The following is a 17,996-nucleotide window of genomic DNA, read 5'->3' on the forward strand; positions in this document are numbered from 1 at the left end:
CTCATCTTCCCACCCCCCCACCCCCCAAAAATGGCAATGAAAGCATGGAGGGAGGGCGCGTTTCCGCATGGTTTGACACTGTTCCCCCTTCCATCTGTCTTTTCCTACCCAGAATTTCCCTACACCCCGTCTCCAATCGATGATCGCAAATCCATGGTGCAGCCGAACATCCCCACACCGGTGATTGGGGGCATAGTGGGAGGAGTCTCGCTGGTCCTGGTGGTGGCCGTGGTGCTCTTTGTGGTACTCCGGCGTCGGCGTCACACCTTCAAGGGTGATTACAGCACAAAGAAGCACGTGTACGGCAATGGCTACAGCAAGGCCGGCATCCCGCAGCATCACCCCCCCATGGCCCAAAACCTCCAGTACCCTGACGACTCGGATGACGAGAAGAAGCCGGGCCCGCTGGGCGGCAGCACCTACGAAGACGAGGACGAGGATGCGGGAGGTGAGCGCAAGCTGGGTGGCCCCAACAAATACGAAGAGGATGCTAAGCGGCCTTACTTCACGGTAGACGAGGGGGAGGCACACCCTGAACCTTACGATGAAAGGACACTCGGCTTCCAGTATGACCCCGAGCAGCTCGACATAGCGGAGAACATGGTCTCACAGAACGACGGATCTTTTATTTCCAAAAAGGAGTGGTACGTGTAGCTCGGCACCCCATTGCTACACACACACACACACATACACACACATGCGAGTGATGCCCTCCCACTCCCCCTGCATCCCTGCCGAGTGGAGCCAAGCGTGCCGCAGCCGCTTGCACACACACTGCACGCACGCTCACCCCCCGCACACGCACGCACGCCCCCGGCCAGCCCCAGGCGCTCAGCAGAGACTTTGGACGCTTCCAGCACTGGCAGGAAGGGCGGGCTGGGGCGAGCGGGGAGGGAGGGCAGCTTTGCTTACAGATCATTTTGGGGGCGTACGGGAGGTGGGAGGTTGGGTAATTATTTTCTCGGTTTTGGTTTTGCTTTTTAATTTCTCTTGACGACTTTCGTCCCCTTCTGTGGTGTTTGTATTGGTCGGTGGCTTAGGTGTTACTATTTGCTTTAACGACTGTTGCCCAGCCTGTATATTACACTCTGTTTGTGTCTTCATGTCTCAGAGTGCCCTTTGGCCCCACTTCCCTCCCCAAGGTTCCTCCTCCCACTTCCGCACCCCTGAAACACTGGAATTTGTTTGTATGTTGTCTTCTTTGGGTTTTTTTTTAACCTTGGGAGGGGGTCAAGTGGGCTGTCCGTAGAAGGACAGAGGCCAGGAAAGCTTATGGCAATGGAAACATAGGTGCCATTATCAGGTGAACTGATTTTTTTTTTCCTAATCACTTTCTTTTCAGTGGGGTCTGGGTAGCATTCCCATTGCCCACTGCAGGCCTGGGGAGATCCACTCCCAGTTTTTAATGACTCAATAAAAGGAAAATGAGGAGAAAGGGGGGAGAAAAAGCCCTAGAACAAACGCCAGGTGCATGGGCTGATAGCAGGGCAGGGAAACAGAGCTGCCATTTTCCTCCTACAATTTATTATTTCTTGGCTTTTCATTTTCTGTCTTTGTTTGAGTGTTCTTTTAAAAGAAAGAAAATGAGTATTTATTGCTGACTTTTTTTCCCCCTGTGATGGCTCAGAGAAATGCTGCCTCTTTTTGTTCTTGTTGCTGTTGTTGTTGCTAGTACCAGCCACAGAGCAGTTAACTCTGGCACAACGATTGTGCATGGCATGGCGTGGCGTGCACACACCTTGCTGCCATTGCCTGGGGAAGGGGACCAACCACTTTGCTTCTCCCACAAATTCACTGCCTTCAGCTCTGGTCTGCAGACCCTGGCAGGGCAAATCTCCCAGGGTACCATCCAGTGTCTTTGAGGGCTTCGGTACAGCATCAGGCCCCTAGTTTTATTATACCACTAAGACTTAATTGTCATGTGTTTACACTTTTTTCTTTTGCGTGTGTCAGAGCATGGGGGTGCTTCTCTCTAACTCTCCTAGCAACAACCCCAGCCCTTAGATATATTGCTTAGTCTGCATTGATTGCCACTTTTTCAATATCACATCCCTCTTCTAAGCAAAGGCTTGGTAGACAGGGCAGGAGTGAGTGAGCCTGGGGTATTGATCTTGTCCTCCTTCCCTTGAGCCACTGTGTTGTGATGGGGAGGCTTGGATTGCTGCTATCTCTGCTCTGTGGATAAATGGGATTCCAGACTTCAGGGCCCTCTGTCTGACACTGATCATATCCAAATTAGATTCACTGGGTTGGGGCTTATTTTTCTTCTTGTGGGTTGGTGGTTTGTTTTTTGGTGTTTTTTTTTTTTTAATTTGATGTATAAATAAATCTTTTGTTTGAAAAGAAATCCCCAGTTTTCTGAGCTGTATTATCATGCACATCTAAAAATAGCAGGACTAATTCTCCTCCTGCCTTACCCGCTGGGTTTTGTTCCGTAACATCCAGTGGTTATCCTGCTACAAAAGGGAGGGTGGCGAGTCAGACCCACACAGATGAGTCAAGGTCAGATCTCTGATCCAGGCAACCTCCAGTGCTTTCCTTTAGCATGTGGTGCTTGGTCCAGACAACGTGAAGCTCAGCCTGAGGCATCCACAGTTTGTAGCTTGTTCTTACTGCCTTAGTGGTGTAGGGGAGTGGGAAATCCAATTGTTACACTCTAATCTTTCTGCTGTTCCTGCCAGCCCTCCAGGCTTCCTGGCTTCTGGCAAAACAGCCAAATGCCACAGGAAGGCTGCTTTATATCCACTCGAGGCAGGGCAGAGATTCCCTTGGGATCTCTCAGGCTGAACCTTAAAAAATACGGCTAAACCTTCCCAAGTCCGTCCACTGCCACCAGGAGCACCCTGCTACCAAGCAAGCCCCCAATAAAGGAAATGAAATCTCTAACATCTCTCCATATCTCTGATTACTAGTAGGGGCTGACTGTTAGGGGTGGTTGTAAACCTGCAGAGGGAATGACTTCCATCCAGTGCCTTGGGATAACAGCATACACAGGGCTTTAATTCCCCAAAGTGTGAACCCTGTAATCTGGATCAGGACAGAGCAGCATTGCTGAGCACTGTACCTTAGCCACAGCTTACTTTAAGGTAACATGGGATACACTGCAGAGCCTGCAGAGTTTGTGGTTCTCAACAAAGTCCATCTCTCAAGTGAATAATCCTTTAGATCTGAATTTCACAACTAGGCTCTAAAAAGGGTTGTGATGACATCTCCAACACCAAACTCTGGGTGGTCCGTGGCCAAGCACAGAGTGGAAATCAGTGGCACAGACCCTCCTTTGCAAATTTCCCCCAGTGCAGATACATACTGTGGGGAGATGGATTTGGAAGAAAACAACCTTCTATAAAATCTGCAGGGTCCAGCAGTGATTTTTTTCATGTTCTGCATTAGTCACAGGCAGGGGCCACTGATATGACTGGCAAATTCACATTGCACTGACTCCACAGCACTGCGGGGCCCTAGCCCACAGTGAAGCTGTGTCCTAAAGACCAAAGGTACAAAGCGTTGCAGACGGGCCTGGGAGAGAGCAGGACAGTATAACTGTTCCTGAGTTAAGGTATGGCTTGCAGGAAATATGAACAAGGAGTCCTAAGATATGTTTTGGTAGTTATTAGCTGTGCACTTAGAGGTGTCATTTTTTGAGGTGTAGCCTCCTTGGCTTATTCATTGTCTGTTCACACACTGTCCACATAGTTAGCTGAATGGGGCTCAAAAAACAGTGGGACTCAGAGAAAGAAAAGGAGATAGCAGAGCAATATGGTATTTCCAAGCTAGAGCCTATATACAATTCCTTTTCTGCTACATCACACTTTTTGCTCCCCAATACTGTGCCAGCACAAGTCTAGCAAAGCACTCAGCCACTTAGCTCATCAGAGCAGTTCAGAAGAGGGGACAAATGATTATTTTTCATCCAGAACCTGGGCAAGCCTGGAGTGGAAGATCCTTAGACAGTATTACCTGCCACAGCAGTGAGGTACCCTGCAAGTTCAAGGTTCAGTAGTGCATTCTTCTCATGCTTGGGCCCTTCAGCATTACTCCATTGGTGCAATTATTCCCACAGCCATAGAGATATGCCACCTCTATGCAGGGATTTGCTTCTTGCTGTCCCTTGCAAGGTCAGCTAATTGGCCAAGAGATTTTTGGGGTGGTAATTAGCCAAGTGATTAGCCATTAATCCATAGCAAGGTAGAACAAAAAAGAAGCGGGGGCAGGGGGAATCAGATTGATGTTTCATCTGAGAGCCGTCTTGATCCAGTAATAATAGCTTCACTCCCTTCTCTGGGTTAAATTGCTCTGAGGGGGCCCTTGAAGGTAATTCGATCAGGTTTTCCACCAGCATCGGGGGAAAGTGGTACCTGTCTCTACCCAAATGTAGGGGTGAGCTCAGTAGAGGGGCCAAATTGAAGACCATGTGCATCCTGCCTCCTGGGAGGTTCTGCAGGGGAGTGAAGGTGCTGGTGACCGTGCAGTACTCACCCCGCAGGGGCAATCTGCCTGGTGGCCCCAAGGTGCCTGGGCTGCAAGGGGGGGCAGAGGGGCAATCTGTTCTTTCCTTGGGGGGCGGTGTCATTTGTCCCTTTGTACCTCAGTTTCTCGCAACAGGCCAGATTCTGGCAGGCTGGAGTCAAGCTGCCAATTTTAAGTGGCGACGCACTTTTCACAGCTGCGCACATGAGCTCGCAGGCTGGGCCACCTCTCCGAGGGACCCTCAGGCTGCCTCGAGTGAAAAATCCCCTGCTTCTCTGTCCCCCTTTCATCAGAGGTGCTAAGGAGGCGTAAAACATCCCTGTGGGACCTGGCAAAGAGCAAGCTTCCAGTTGGGAGATGGAAGCTGTTTGTTGTGGTGTCCCAGCTTTGCAGCCAGCAGCAGAAGATGGGGTGGGAACCTCCTGGCTACCCCTCCGGTCAGAGTGGAGCACGTCCCCATCCTCTCTTAGTTCCCAACACCTGCTGTGGGCAGTGTTGGCCGCCTCTCTGCCTAGGTGCTAGGGAGCTGCTGCTCTCCAGGAAATGCCCCATTTATGCTGAACCTGAACTGGTGTGTCCCCTTAGTTATACCCGAGTTGGCTTTCTGCCTGGGAAGTGCCATTGCACTGCTTGGGGACTGAGTATCGGCAAAGTGCCTCAGAGACACGGCCGGTTGCCGTACCTCCATTTGAAGGGATCGTTGTCCAGATCCCTTTGCTGGGTTCTTGCCAGTGAACAGACATATCAGCGTGGTGCTTTTCCCTTCCCAAGCCCTGATCCTGGATAGCAACTTGAAGCAAAACTTGGGGTACCTCAAGGTTGAGATGGGCTGATGGAAAAGCTGAACAGGCAGATGAGAGGGAGGTCACTCTGAGCCCTGTGGTACATTGCTCTGGGTCTCGCCACCATCTCAGCAAAGAAAATGCAGGTGAATTTGGGCCAAGCACCCAGGTCCTTCCTTGCGTGTAATCAGGGAGCTGTACTGAAGCAGACACATCTGTGTCACAACCCAAAACGAGCCTGTAGTTTATGTACAAAGACAACCCAGCTGTTTTCCTGCTGGGGCTTATCTCTAGGATTATTCATTGCAATTCACCCTAGTAATGTTATTTTCCCTTATTTAATTACCAGATTTTTTTCCCCCTGTTGTTAAATCATTTTCATTCAGCCAGGGGAAAAAAAAATTTAAAAAAACCCTGAAGATTTCTTAGTAAAAAAAATCAAACTGAAATGGTAGCACCAAATTGATTGCAAAGACATAAGGGACAAAGGGAGCCATTTTCCTGATGTTGAGTCAAAAAAGAAACACAGCAACTGTTCAGCAGAAATCACTGAGGGTTAGAGAGAGAGAGATTCAAAAGATTGATCTTCAAGCAATTAGAGAAGGGAATGCAATTAGAACGGGAGGTGCTGCTCTCCTTTGCTGGTTTTCTTTCACATACACAAGCACACACACACGCGCACACACAGGTCTTTGGAGTTTGAGGCACTGGTCATTATGCTCAGAGTGGAGGTGAAAACCCCATTGCCCAGCTCAGCGCAGGAGTCAGGCAAATGTGTCATGCCTGCAGGCTGCACAAAGCTCGGAGGTTTCATACCGTGGAAATGGGGGGGGTACCCCAGGCCCATTTTGTTCAAAGAGGAATAGCAGTGGGGCAGGTTGTAGCCTTTTGCCAGCAGGTTAAAATTCACTGTAAGGTTCCCACATTCAGAACCGCTCCCTGTTGTAGCACCGACATTTTCGGGTCTGTTTGCTCTTCTGGGCTGTGGGCAGTGGGCCCTGGTGGGGAGAGAAGACGCTGCCAGCATCGTGTGCACTGATGCCTGTTCTTTATTCTGCGGGGCTTATGATAGCACTTTACCCTCCCCTAGCCTGCAGTTTCCCCCCCCCTTCCCTCCCCTTCGTATTTGATGCAATTCGCTGTCAATTCGAGCAACTCCTCGAGAGAGGCAGGGGAGAGTGCGAAGGTCTGGGGTCCAGCCACTGCCTCACCATCGCTCCTAAAACTCGCTGGCCTCTCCCCAGGGGCTGCTGCTCTGCAGCAGGGGGTGGGGAGGGCCAAGGGCTGGACCTGGCAGAGGGGCCAGGGCAGAGCACAGCCAGGGCTGAGGTGCCAGAGCGGGGGGTGCTGCCTTCTGCAATGGGGCGAAAGGGAGGAGTCAGTCCACCAGCAAGAGAAGGAAACCCAAGCCTTAGCGAGGGGGGGGAGTTTGTACTTTGGACCAGTGTGACTTTCCATATGTAATTTACCTGGGGGTGAATGTAACAAGCATATGGAGTCAGACCCTCTGCTAGCATGAACTGGTATTGGTGGAGGTACTCTCACTGAGGATCTGTTTTTTCTTTTCTTTTGCCTTTTTTTTTTTTTAACCATGATTCCCTAACTCCAGTGATTTTATCTCTCTTTTTCTTCTTCCTCTTGCTGTAATTATCATTGTGGAATAAAGACTACAGACAGACAAACAAACAACCCCAACCCCACTTTTTTTTTTTTTTTTTGTAATCTGTGTTGTAAGTGCTTTTGTAAAAAATAAAAAATAAAAATAATAATAATGTAATGGACTTTTATGATTTTTGTTTGGTTTTTTGTTTTCCATCCTTTGTAATTTGTTTGGGTCCGGGGGGGGCATTTTCATGGTTATAATTTGTGTGGATGGGGTGTTGCATCACCCTTCCTTTTACTTGTATAAAAACCAATAGTGGCTCAGCTGTGGAAAAGAAATGTACTTTTTTATAAATAAAGAATTTTAAAAAAAGATACATTCTCCTTTTTTTTTGTGCATCTGTGACTGCGTCGTTCTGCAACCTGTGACTGGTAGCTGTAAGGAGAGTCACAGTAGCAGAAATGGCATCTACTTTCCAACGACCTTGGTCTGTTCCCATGATGTGCAGTATTTTGTAATGAGAGTTGCTTGCAGATGAAGGCTGAAGGCTGAGGGTTAAGAGATCTCCAAAACAGCAAGTGGCCTGGAGAAGGTGTACAGGGAATGACTGTTTTTGCCACTGATATAAGTGGTATTGTGTGAAATTCTTGGACAGCAGATTCAAGATAGACAAAAGAAGGTGGGAACATTTCCCCTTATCAATGTAAACAGTGAAATTCCTTGTCGGAGGATGCTGCTGATGCCAAAAGTGCTGATGCTAAAAAAGTGGCTAGAAAAACATAGGGAAGAAAACCCCACCAAAAGCTATTAAAAATTATGATACTCTCTCTAGCTTAGGAAGTTCTTAAGTTGCTGTTAGCTATAGCAGGTGGGACAGGCTATTGGAAAAATGGCAATACACACTTGCACTCTTCTATTTTCTCTAGGCATGTGTAATTAGCTGCCATCAGGGCCAGGATACTGGCTAGGCCAACCTTTGATTTGACACAGTAGGGTGTTCCCATAGTGCAACACTGACGATTGTGCATCAAAACCATCTAAATGCTATAGGGATGCTAAGGGTCCATTGGGAGGCAAGATCAGTCAGACTGCATCCCTGCATCTCCGTTACTGATCTCTGCATTGGGAAGAACAGTTTGCCTTTCCCCTTTCCTCCAGGTTCCTGACTGTGAATGTATGCTACAAAGAAAGCCTTGTTCCCAAAGATCAAGGCAGATGACTCTGCAAGACGCAGACTTTTGCAAGGGAGGGAGAGACAAAGCAAGCAAGAGATCAGAGAAAATGTGCATGCTCTTCCTTGCACTGATATCAACAGGCACTTGGCCATGCCTCTGGCCTAGAGAGTGGAATACTCCCTGGGAAGGGATTTTTGCACCCAACTTCAGCACATGGATGATCTGCTGGAGATCTGAATCAAAACCCAGCACTCCCCATCACAGAGAGAGAGGGAGAGGGATCCTGACCTAAATCTGAACTTGAACTGCTGTCCATTGAGAAGAGATGAGCTGGACGGAGGGGGAAGTGCTCAGGATTAGGCTGGAAAAGTGTAGTTTGGTGCAGACTGTACGTTCCCTGTCAGCAGAAAAGCAGGTGTGGAGCATGCACCAGAGCAGCAGGAGGCTTTTTGATACCAGGCTGGATGATCAGTGCATTGTATGCTGCTTGGCAGACAGGCTCCCTCCAAACCACATGCCGCTAACGGAGCCAGTTGTCGGTCATTCTGCTGAAAAAGGAGTGTGCTGGGCACCTCACTTTGGAAGGGGTTAAAGATAGCCTTGGGGAGGCTTTCCGCAGATGCAAAGGGAGGAAAAGCCAGAAACACTCTTGTTATTAGGCTTCAATGTGGCCAAGAGAGTTGTGACCACTATCCGGGCTGTATCTATATGTCCACATATTTAACTCCTCTCATTTTCCCCTATCTGCCAGCTCCTCTTAGTAATGACAGATGTTGGAAACATAGCTTTGCTTCAGCTGCAGCCGTTCAGGTCAGTAGCCCTAGGAGCAACCATGACAGTGATGCGGAGGGGCAGCATCTTACAGAACTGGATCCCCAGCAGCTGGCTCAGCCACATCAGCCAAGTTTGGGGGTGGGGAGAAAGTGGAGAAAGAAAAGGAGCACTGGGGAGCTGGGATGGGGGTCTAAGACAGATAGAAGCATAAGAGGGGCTATCTTTGCCCATGGTCCTGCTGGGATGAGCCCCTGGGAAATGCTGCACTGATTTCCCAGGCCATGTCTTACAGTTAAGCGATGATGGATAAAACCCACTGCATGGGGCCTCTTCTCAGCAGCTCAGGTTGCAGAGAGCTGAACACAGCAGGAACTGACTTCCAGGCAGTGCCCCTAAGTATTGTGTTTCTCTGGAACAAAACAGAAACATGTTGGGGGCGGGAATGCCAGCAATGCATGTAGCCCATGGAAAAACGGCAGCATGGCTTGGATCTCTTCTCAAAGCCATATCTCTGCAGGTGAGCAATGCTGGCCCCAAAAACAACTTCAGAGCCCTGATGATCAGCAGAGGTGCCAGCAGAGAGTCGGGGGAGGAGCTGGATCAGGGCAGGAGGAGATGAACAAAAGGCTTGTGTTTGCTCTTAGGCTGTATGTCCACTGCTGAGCGTGGTCCAGCAGCAGAGAGCTAGTCTAGACCAGAGCAGACACCATGAGATTTACCTCCCTGGAACTGGGAGATGCATGCAGAGTTCAGGGCTGAAATGTCCATGATGAAGATACAGAGCCAGGTTCCCAGTTAGTGCAAGCACATCCAACTTTTCTGACTACAATGGAGTTATGCTTATTTCCACCCATACGAATGCATGTGGCCTAAGTAGGATTTGTACTGAGTGAAAGTGAGATATAGTCCAGTGTAATCAGGGAATTATCAGGCAACCTGCCCGATATCCCTGGGCACAGGCAACTGGGAAGTTATCCCTCCCATGCTGAGATTAATGCCTTGCACAACACTCAAAACCAGATGGATCTCCCAGGGATCCACATTCATAGCAGACAGAACTGGAAGTGTAAGAGCCGAAGGGCTTCAACAGACAGAGAAAAAGGCAGTGTAACAGGGAGATGTTAAAGCAGCCTGGCTGTGAAGGGGTGGGAGCTCGAGGGGCACTGGAGGCAGATCAGGTCACAGAGCATCAGTCCAGAAATACGTGACCTTCAATCCAAAATTCATTGTGAAGTAAGAGGCAATTCGTGCTCGGGTTCAAGTCAGAGCACTCAAGGTCACACCATTAAGTCTCCTAGAGCTAGTGCTGGAAAAATTGAACTGAGAGAAACTTGCTGTTTCCACAGTGCTGGGTGAATTACTTGTAGTAACAAATATGTTTGATTAGGTTTTTTTCATGGTTTCAGATTATTTGCAATCTTGAGTTTGATTTGTATGAACACATTTGTTAAAGAAAATTGCTTTATGCAAATGTATTCCAGCTGGAGGACCTGTGACACCGAGAAGTGTTGTTGAGCCTCAAATGCCCTCAGTGGTGCCTGGCAGAAGGCAAGGGGGGGCTGGTTCACTCCTCCTCCAAACAAGGCATTTCACAGCCTTCCCAGACGTGTTTAGATGCAGGCTCTCTCTTATACAGTATTTGCAGAACAAAGATCAGCCCGTTAAAAAAAAACTGGATGTGTGTTGCACTCCTAAAATTTTACGTACTAGCTAGAAGAAATCAGAGAGTCAGGCATGGCCATGCAGGCAAAGCAGGGACACAGCAAGATAAATGTGTACATGATTAAAATGTAGGTTAAAAATGTTGCATCACGCCTAGGGGCTGAGTTATTGAAAGGTAGTAATTTATGGATATCAGCCATTGGAGTTGCTCCCTTAGCCTCAGCAGTTGAGGTAAATGTTGTGGCCTCGTCTGACTAAGCCCAGCGCAAGGTGAGTTAGGGACACTCCCTCCTCCGTAGATTTCACAACTGCTGAACCAAACTCAAATCCTCATAGGAAACAGGCAGAGTTTTTTCACTGAACTGTGTGGAACTTGGGGAAGAAAATGGTTTGCATGCAAAGAGGCACTAAATGCTCTTTCTGCCTCTTTGCAGAAAACACTGTCCTGTAGTTTGCCGGTGAGCTCAGGAGGAGCAGTTCAGTGCTGGCTAAATCCCAGGAGATGAATATGGATCAAATCTTAAGAGATCAAAGGGAGCACCCTTTGAGGAGCTGTGAGAGGAAGGCGTTTCTCTTTTTCATTAGTGCCTTCTTCTAGCCTCACACCTGAGTCCCTGGTATATCTGGGGCTTTGAAAGCAAACGCTTTTCTCCACCCATCTGCCTGTGAGCCACTGCTAGCCACATGGAGAGAGGGTACCTGAATGTTTCCATTTCTCCCTTATCTCTCTGTTCCTCTCAAACTCCCGCCAGCCTGTTTATCTCACAGTTTTGAAAAGAAAATTGCCAACTTCACACCTGTCAGGTTTAACTGATTGCCTGTCGCTTGGAGGGAGGGAGTCTGTCCGTACGGCCCTGGCTGCACAGGCTCTGCTCACCAGGGGAAATGTCTCCATCCCTCGAGGAACAAATCGCTTCATTTCCCATCTCCCAGCCTCATCTCATTGTCCTGCTGTAGCTCCCAGCCCTTTCAATTACTGCTTTACAATAATAATGAACAGTAGCTTTCAGCTGGCACACAGTTTTGTCGGCCCAAGGAGCTGAACCCATCATGAAACACTCATCCCCTGAGGTCCCTAATTTCCCTGCTGTGCAAAAGAGTGCCCTTCCATGGGAGGGTGATACAGAGAAGTGAAATGACATCAGCGAAGGTGTGTAGAGAACGAGGGAGAAGGCTCAAGGGTGGACTCAGGAAATCTAAATCCTTATCTTGCTCATTGGAGCACACTTCTGCCTACGGGATATGTAAACACATGCTCGCTGTTGCCATTCCCAGTGGGTGCCTTTCCACGGGTCCAGTGCATACTCACCTCTACCCACCCTGAATCTGCAGAATCTGGAGGAGGCAATTCTGGCTGTGCTCTTCCTAGCAGCTTAGCCAAGGAGGAGGTAGGAGAAGGAGCAACAAGTAGGAAGGGTACCCAGTCCAGCTGCTGCCAGCTGTGCAAGGTCCACGGCTGTTGATATGAATGCTGCAGCTGTCTGGTATTATGAATGGATACCGGAGTGGGAATGCCAAGTCTGAATGACTCAAGTAAACACTGAAGAGCAGTCCAGAAATAATGGCATGGGGGCTTTATAATAGGAAGGAATCATAATTAAATAGAAATTAGTTACTTAAATGGTCACTTCCTGGGGTTTCATTGATGTCCGATTAACTTAACTTTTAATTTGCATAAGCAATAAATGTTTAATTATGTTATTAATATATTTGAGTTGAGGAGCTTATGGGGTTTTATAATTGGCATTTAACTAGATAGTTCCAGCATATTAACTGATGTTTTATAGCTCCATGCAAGGCTTCCCAATTATAACTGACCTAAAAATTTGCTTGGAGGACCTGCCTTGAAAGTGTTACCTGAGCAACAGAATAGAGGGAGCTGAAGAGGAGGATGTGTGGAGCCCATCCCTGCACAGAGGAACGTGCGCAGGCAGCTCTGTACTCTCCCCACAGAGACAGGAGTCACTTCCCCTCTCTCAGCATTCAGCTGACTGCTGATCCAAAAAGGCTGACACATAGCAGGGATTAGGGTGGGGAGAAAGAGATTTAGACATGGGGAAGGGTTGTCTGTGTGTTACAGCATGACCTTGTGACTGCTCGGGCAGCCTCTGGGATGCTGTGTTCAACTCCCAGCCCTTGCTTTTTCCCTGTTCCTCTCCTGCAGGTTGGCACCAGATTCCTTCTCACCAGGGAGGTGTTAAGGAACATCCTTTAAGGTCCAGTTTCAATCAACTTACAGAAAAGCTATACTCAGGCATCTTCTGCATTCTTCTCTTCTGGGTCCTCTTCCTTTTAAAAATACAGGTGCTTCAGCAGGGATGGAGAGTATTGCAATGGCTGAATTACAAAGTCTTGAGTCTATTAATGGGCTTCTTTACAAATCCACCGACCTCTGCCTCATCCAGGGATTGCTAAGGCACTGAGGTGGTCATTGTTTCCACACGCCCTATGAAAGCATTGAGTAGCATCAGGCCCATCACCCCTCCTTATGGACTCTGCAGAAATGTGCCCACTGACAGTGATTGCCTCTTGACAACTCCTTCTGAGACCTGTCAGTTAGCCATTCTTAATCTATTTTCTATTCCATCTCTACGCTTACTTTGATGAGATGACTGGTTTAGTAGGCAAAAAATGACATTGTATTTGACTGACAAGACCCATTTCCCACGAACCATGTAGACTGGCATCGATTGTATTCCTGCCTTTTAATTCTTTATTAACTGGAACCTGTGTTAGCTTTTTCTTTGGTGCCAGCAACTCACCCTATAGTATTCAAGTCATTCTCTGTGTCCTCTTCCACTCTGCTAGAATTTAACCTTCTAGAATTTAACTATTTTAACAAATAGTAAAAACTATAAGCAGTGAGTTAGGGAACTCCTCAGCTAAGTCTTTCAACCTATCTGTTTGCTTATAATAAGTGGAGTACCCAAGGAGATTGTGTCCACCAAGCTCCTCAGTCTTGTCATCCTCAAATATGCGGAAATTGTTTTGTCATTTCAGAAGCCACAAACAAAAGTCTGTTGGTCTCCAGAGACAGATCATGAATAGTTATTCAAATCTTCTGCCTTTGCTGAATCATTACTGTCCTCTTGACCATATCTATCTGGTTAAGTGCCTATAGAGCATTGCAGAGATTTTGTTTGTTCCTGTTGTATTCCCCAGGGTAACCCTAGTTTTTGTATCAATTGCCTGTCCTTCACGGCTTCTCTTTCATACTGACTGATCGCTCTTTTTCCAGCATTTCCATTTGATCTATATTGGAGGTGGGTGAAGCTACCTGTGTGCAAGCTAACAAATACCCAGCTGAATAAGTTTACATGGCTAAATATTGGTGGTTACATGCTAAGGCAGAAACTGTCCCACAGAGCTTGCAAGATGTTTGAGAAGTTAGAAGGGAAGGTGTGTTAGGAGTCTTTCATTGCCATTAACAGGAAGGAGAAATCAGGAAAAGGGTCAGGAACATAAAGTCTGAGTTGCCCTCTGCATCATTGTCCCTCTCCTGGAGCAGGATTGAATGGGGGCAGCCAGGGATGTGCTGCAGCTGCTTTTGCTGAGTCAGTGCAGGCACAGTGACCGTCCTGGCTTGGGAGAAGAGGATCTCACCCTTGGCGCTGTCAGTCAGGAAGATGCGTGTGATGAGCAGGAGAGGAGGCAGTGGCACTAGAGTCCAGGTCAGAGCCACATGAGCATCCACCAGCTTCATTCTCGCACATCGCTCCAGAACAGCCAGCAGCTCCCTCCCTGCTCCAGGAGGCTGAAGAGTCATTGTTTTGTCTGGACTGCAGCAGGTCTCAAGGGTATTTGGGAAGCTGTGGGAGAGGAGAGAGGAGGAGGTGCGTGAAGAGGCACAGCAGCCTCAAGCCCTCCTTGCTGCTGCAGCTACCAGGGGAGATAAGAGAACTGTAGCCCTGTCCACCTTTCCATTTGCACAACTGTTCATGCACTTTTGGCCAGATGACAGAGAAGCAGAGCAGTTCCTCCTCACCCTGCCGCACATACCCTGTGTCTGCACCTAACTCCCAGCAGTGTTTCTGCGTAGACACAAACAGGGAGCTGATCTCACTCGTCCTTTGGGGACATCCAAGATACAGCTGCCCCATGCTGTAAGAACCCCAGAGGCAACAGGAGACAAATACAGCCCAGGGCACATGGCCAAGCAGAGTGAGATGTTCCCAGGAGTGCTGCTGAAGATTGTTGAGCAAATTAACTCTATTAACACAAATGATAAGAGTCTGAGCTGCAGTCCCTGTACTTTCTATCTGACAGAATTCATCTGGTGGCTGCTTGTAATAGCATGACCTTAATGGACTCATCAAGGGAGCAAGGCTGTATCTCTGGCTAAACATGGATTTCGGACCACACTGTGCATTGGGCAGCTGTAGCAGGCTGCTAAGATCAAGAGAGACACTCTCTGGTGTAATGGGGTTCAGGATCTGACCCCTTCATCCCTCCAGGAGAGGCAATTTTAAGTGTCATCACCTCCTCAAAACTGTACAGCAGAAGAAATAAATTACTAAAGGGATTTGATTGTTCATTACTCTGCTGAGCTGCAAGGAAATGAAGCAGAACTAAAATTAAGGGCTGGGAGGCAGAGGAAACGTCAGATAACATTTCCCATCTTCTCCAGGTCCCATCTTCTCCCCCAAAACAGGCTGGGGCACTCACCATACTGCTGCACTTAGCTGTGAAGCCCCTGGTTCTGGGAAGGCAGGGAGGTCTGTGGAGTTGGCCGAGCAGGGTGGAGAGAGGGCAGGGTGAGGTTTGTGCTGCATTTAGATAGATGGGTTACAGACAACAAGGTCATGTCTGGCCCCTCTTTGCTAGAGCCACTGAGTGGCACAGAGAGGCCGGGACATCCCAGAATCTGGAGTTAATGCAGGCATTTCTTGGCTGAGTGGAAAGCACGGGGATGTAGCATGCATGTGTACAGAGGGGCTCAGTTGCTATGGGTGGACGCTGCTGCAAATGACTGCTTGCTCTTGCACCCTCTGAACCACTGGCTCTTGATGTTGCACAGTAATGACTTTGCTAAGCTGTGTCCTTTCACACAGAGAAAAGGCTTCCTTCCTAAGCTCTCAAACCATGTCTCCACATGCTGTTCAACAACTGCTACGCTTTGCTCCAGGAGTAGAAGAAAACCCAGCCCAGTAAGAGGTATCTGCAGAGGAGCTCCAGCTACAACAGCTACTCTGCAGAAGTCTGTCCTCTTCTCTGCTGGATCTCACGGGGTTAACTCACTGCTCCTATTGCTGCTATCCAAACCCTATCCTTGTTATTGGCCGTTGGGAGGCATTGCAAGGGAAGGTCATCAGGGGTTAAAGCCGCATTCCAGACATGCTTTTGCAGCCAGCAGCTACTTAACCAGATGCTACTTAACCAAGGATGTCTCTGCTGCTTCCCCTGCAGGAGAGGAAAGGGAGAAAGCTGGTCATTACTGGAGAGCCGAGATGCCTCCACCCTTGGTGACTGGCAAAGCAATTGCCTTTGCTGAAATGTGTGTGAAATCTCCACTAATACCAAACACATCCATGTGTCCATTTGCAGTTGGGCATGCTTTTCAAAGCAGGCACCCCAGGGAGGGCCAGATCTGCACACCACACTGCCAAGCTCTCCCAAAACCTCATCAGAGACAGGCAAGTGGTTTGCAAGGTCTTTAAGTGCCAGTTGGGCTAGTAAAAATTACAGAGGAAAGCGAAGTGGGCAGGGATCTTAAAGGGACATTGTGATTAGTACCTAGACAGTGGGATACCCGTGCTCCAAATGCACTCAGGACCCAGGGGATATCCAGATGTCTGGTCTTCAGCAGAGAGAATTAGGGGATATATCAGGTCACTCATAGAGGGGCTTGGCAGTTGTGAGGATTTCCCATTTGTGGGAGGGAGAGGAAGGAGAAAGCAGAAAGCAGTCAGGAGCATTTGTTTGTTTAACCACCCTTGGCAACAGTGGCTTTTGGCCCCACTCAAAATACACAGTATAACTGAGACCCTCCCAGCACCCATTTGTTTGGACCAGATGCAGGGAGGTGCAGCAGCAAGCAGAGCAGCCCCATGTGGGAGGCGAGCTCCCCCACCTTGCCGGGGCCCTGGGGACCCAGCCTGTGAAGTGTGGGATTTCCAGGGGAATGAGGCTGAAGCCCCGTGCCACGGCAGCGTCAGGATTGCAGCCATGGCTTGGCACTCGCACGTGTGGCGGCTAATTGTGTAAATGAGCATTACATCAACAAACACCCTGGTGGGAGAGGCTGTGACGGCTTTTAAAATTCCTTCTATCAGGGCATAGAGGCAGAAGAGCAGCTCTGCCTTCATTTTGGTGTTTAACCTTTGTTTGGCTGGCTGAATTGCCAGCTCCTGAGGTGACGCAAAACCAGAAGCACCTTCTCTTGCTAGCAAGAGAAGTCCTGAGGTCTTTCTGTATCTGGAGGAGTCTCTGGGAGGCAGGGATGGGGAGACCTGCTGGATCAGCTTTGCTTTTGCTATGCTTTTGTCACCAAGTGAAGTGCAGACACTCCTTCGGCTCAGAAAACCCTGCCAGCCACCTTTGCTAACCACATTGCTCCTCTTCCCCATGCTAAGGTCTAACTCCCCCTTTTTCTCTCACCATATGTCACCAAATGAACAGCACTCCTAACAGAGCTGGTTCTGGATACTGCAGGGGTTAAGTGGTGCCGCAAACCGCAAATTGACCATGGAACATTGATTTGTGTTTGCACAGGGACAGATTTTCCTCACTGTGAAGTGTTTTCACTAGTGTTTCTTGCAGCCTGGTCACCTCCACCCGCAGTTAGGCAAGGATCTGAGCTGAAGCAAGGTCTGAGAGGGGCTTAGGTGGGAGGAGACTGAGATACTGTGTTCCCCTTCTCCTCTCCACTTCAGGCCAGGACAAAAGGAAAGGGCATGAAGATTTTGGACCCAGCTCTGACAGATGAAGGAAATGCTGCTGCTGAGGGGGCAGGATGGCACTTCAACCTCACACACTAATGGTCCAGTGCCAGTGGCTCAGCTTTCCAAGCAGTGTCTTTCCCTCCTTAATCCCTTTTATCCTCTGGATGCTTAGCTGCCCCTGCATGGGATTCACTTAATATACATAGTGAAGGGAACTGCCCCCCAAGAGACCCAACCCACCTCTCCTCCTTCAGACTTAAGATCCCTTTAAAATCTCCAGTGACTTGCAAGCCCTGCTGTTTATCCTACCCTTTGGCCCATCAGCTTTACCAGCTCGTGTCTCTGGCTCTCCTGGGAACAGCATTTCATTAACCCTTTGCAAACATAAGGCTTCAAGAGGCTCTGAACCAGCTTGTGCCTGGGGGTGTGTAAGCTATCGGAGCGTGCCTCAAATTAGCCAATCCTGCTCTTGTCTTTAAAACCAAACTGAAGATGTATTTGTTCTGCCAAGCTTTTCAACTCAGTTTAATTTAGCTCTGTGAACTTGCCGTGTCTCAGGCTCCCTGGAATGTGTCAGGTGGGGTGTATTATAAATATGCATCATCTGATCTCATTGTCTTGCTCAAAGGTTCAGCAGGCAGAAGGAGTCCAG

General features: G+C 48.6%; 1 protein-coding gene across 1 annotated transcript in view; it reads left to right on the plus strand.

Annotated features, from left to right (window-relative positions):
• PVRL1 (poliovirus receptor-related 1 (herpesvirus entry mediator C)) overlaps nucleotides 1-697 on the plus strand; it is a 64,755-nt gene extending 64,058 nt beyond the window's left edge. Inside the window, exon 6 of the mRNA XM_010581445.1 lies at nucleotides 113-697. Coding sequence (XP_010579747.1) covers nucleotides 113-654 — 542 coding nt within the window. The 3' untranslated portion in view covers nucleotides 655-697. The remainder of the gene's footprint in view (nucleotides 1-112) is intronic.
• Nucleotides 698-17,996: the final 17,299 nt, after the last annotated feature.

This window comes from Haliaeetus leucocephalus, unplaced genomic scaffold, assembly GCF_000737465.1.
Source record: "Haliaeetus leucocephalus isolate CR32 unplaced genomic scaffold, Haliaeetus_leucocephalus-4.0 Scaffold773, whole genome shotgun sequence".
Lineage (NCBI taxonomy): Eukaryota > Metazoa > Chordata > Aves > Accipitriformes > Accipitridae > Haliaeetus > Haliaeetus leucocephalus.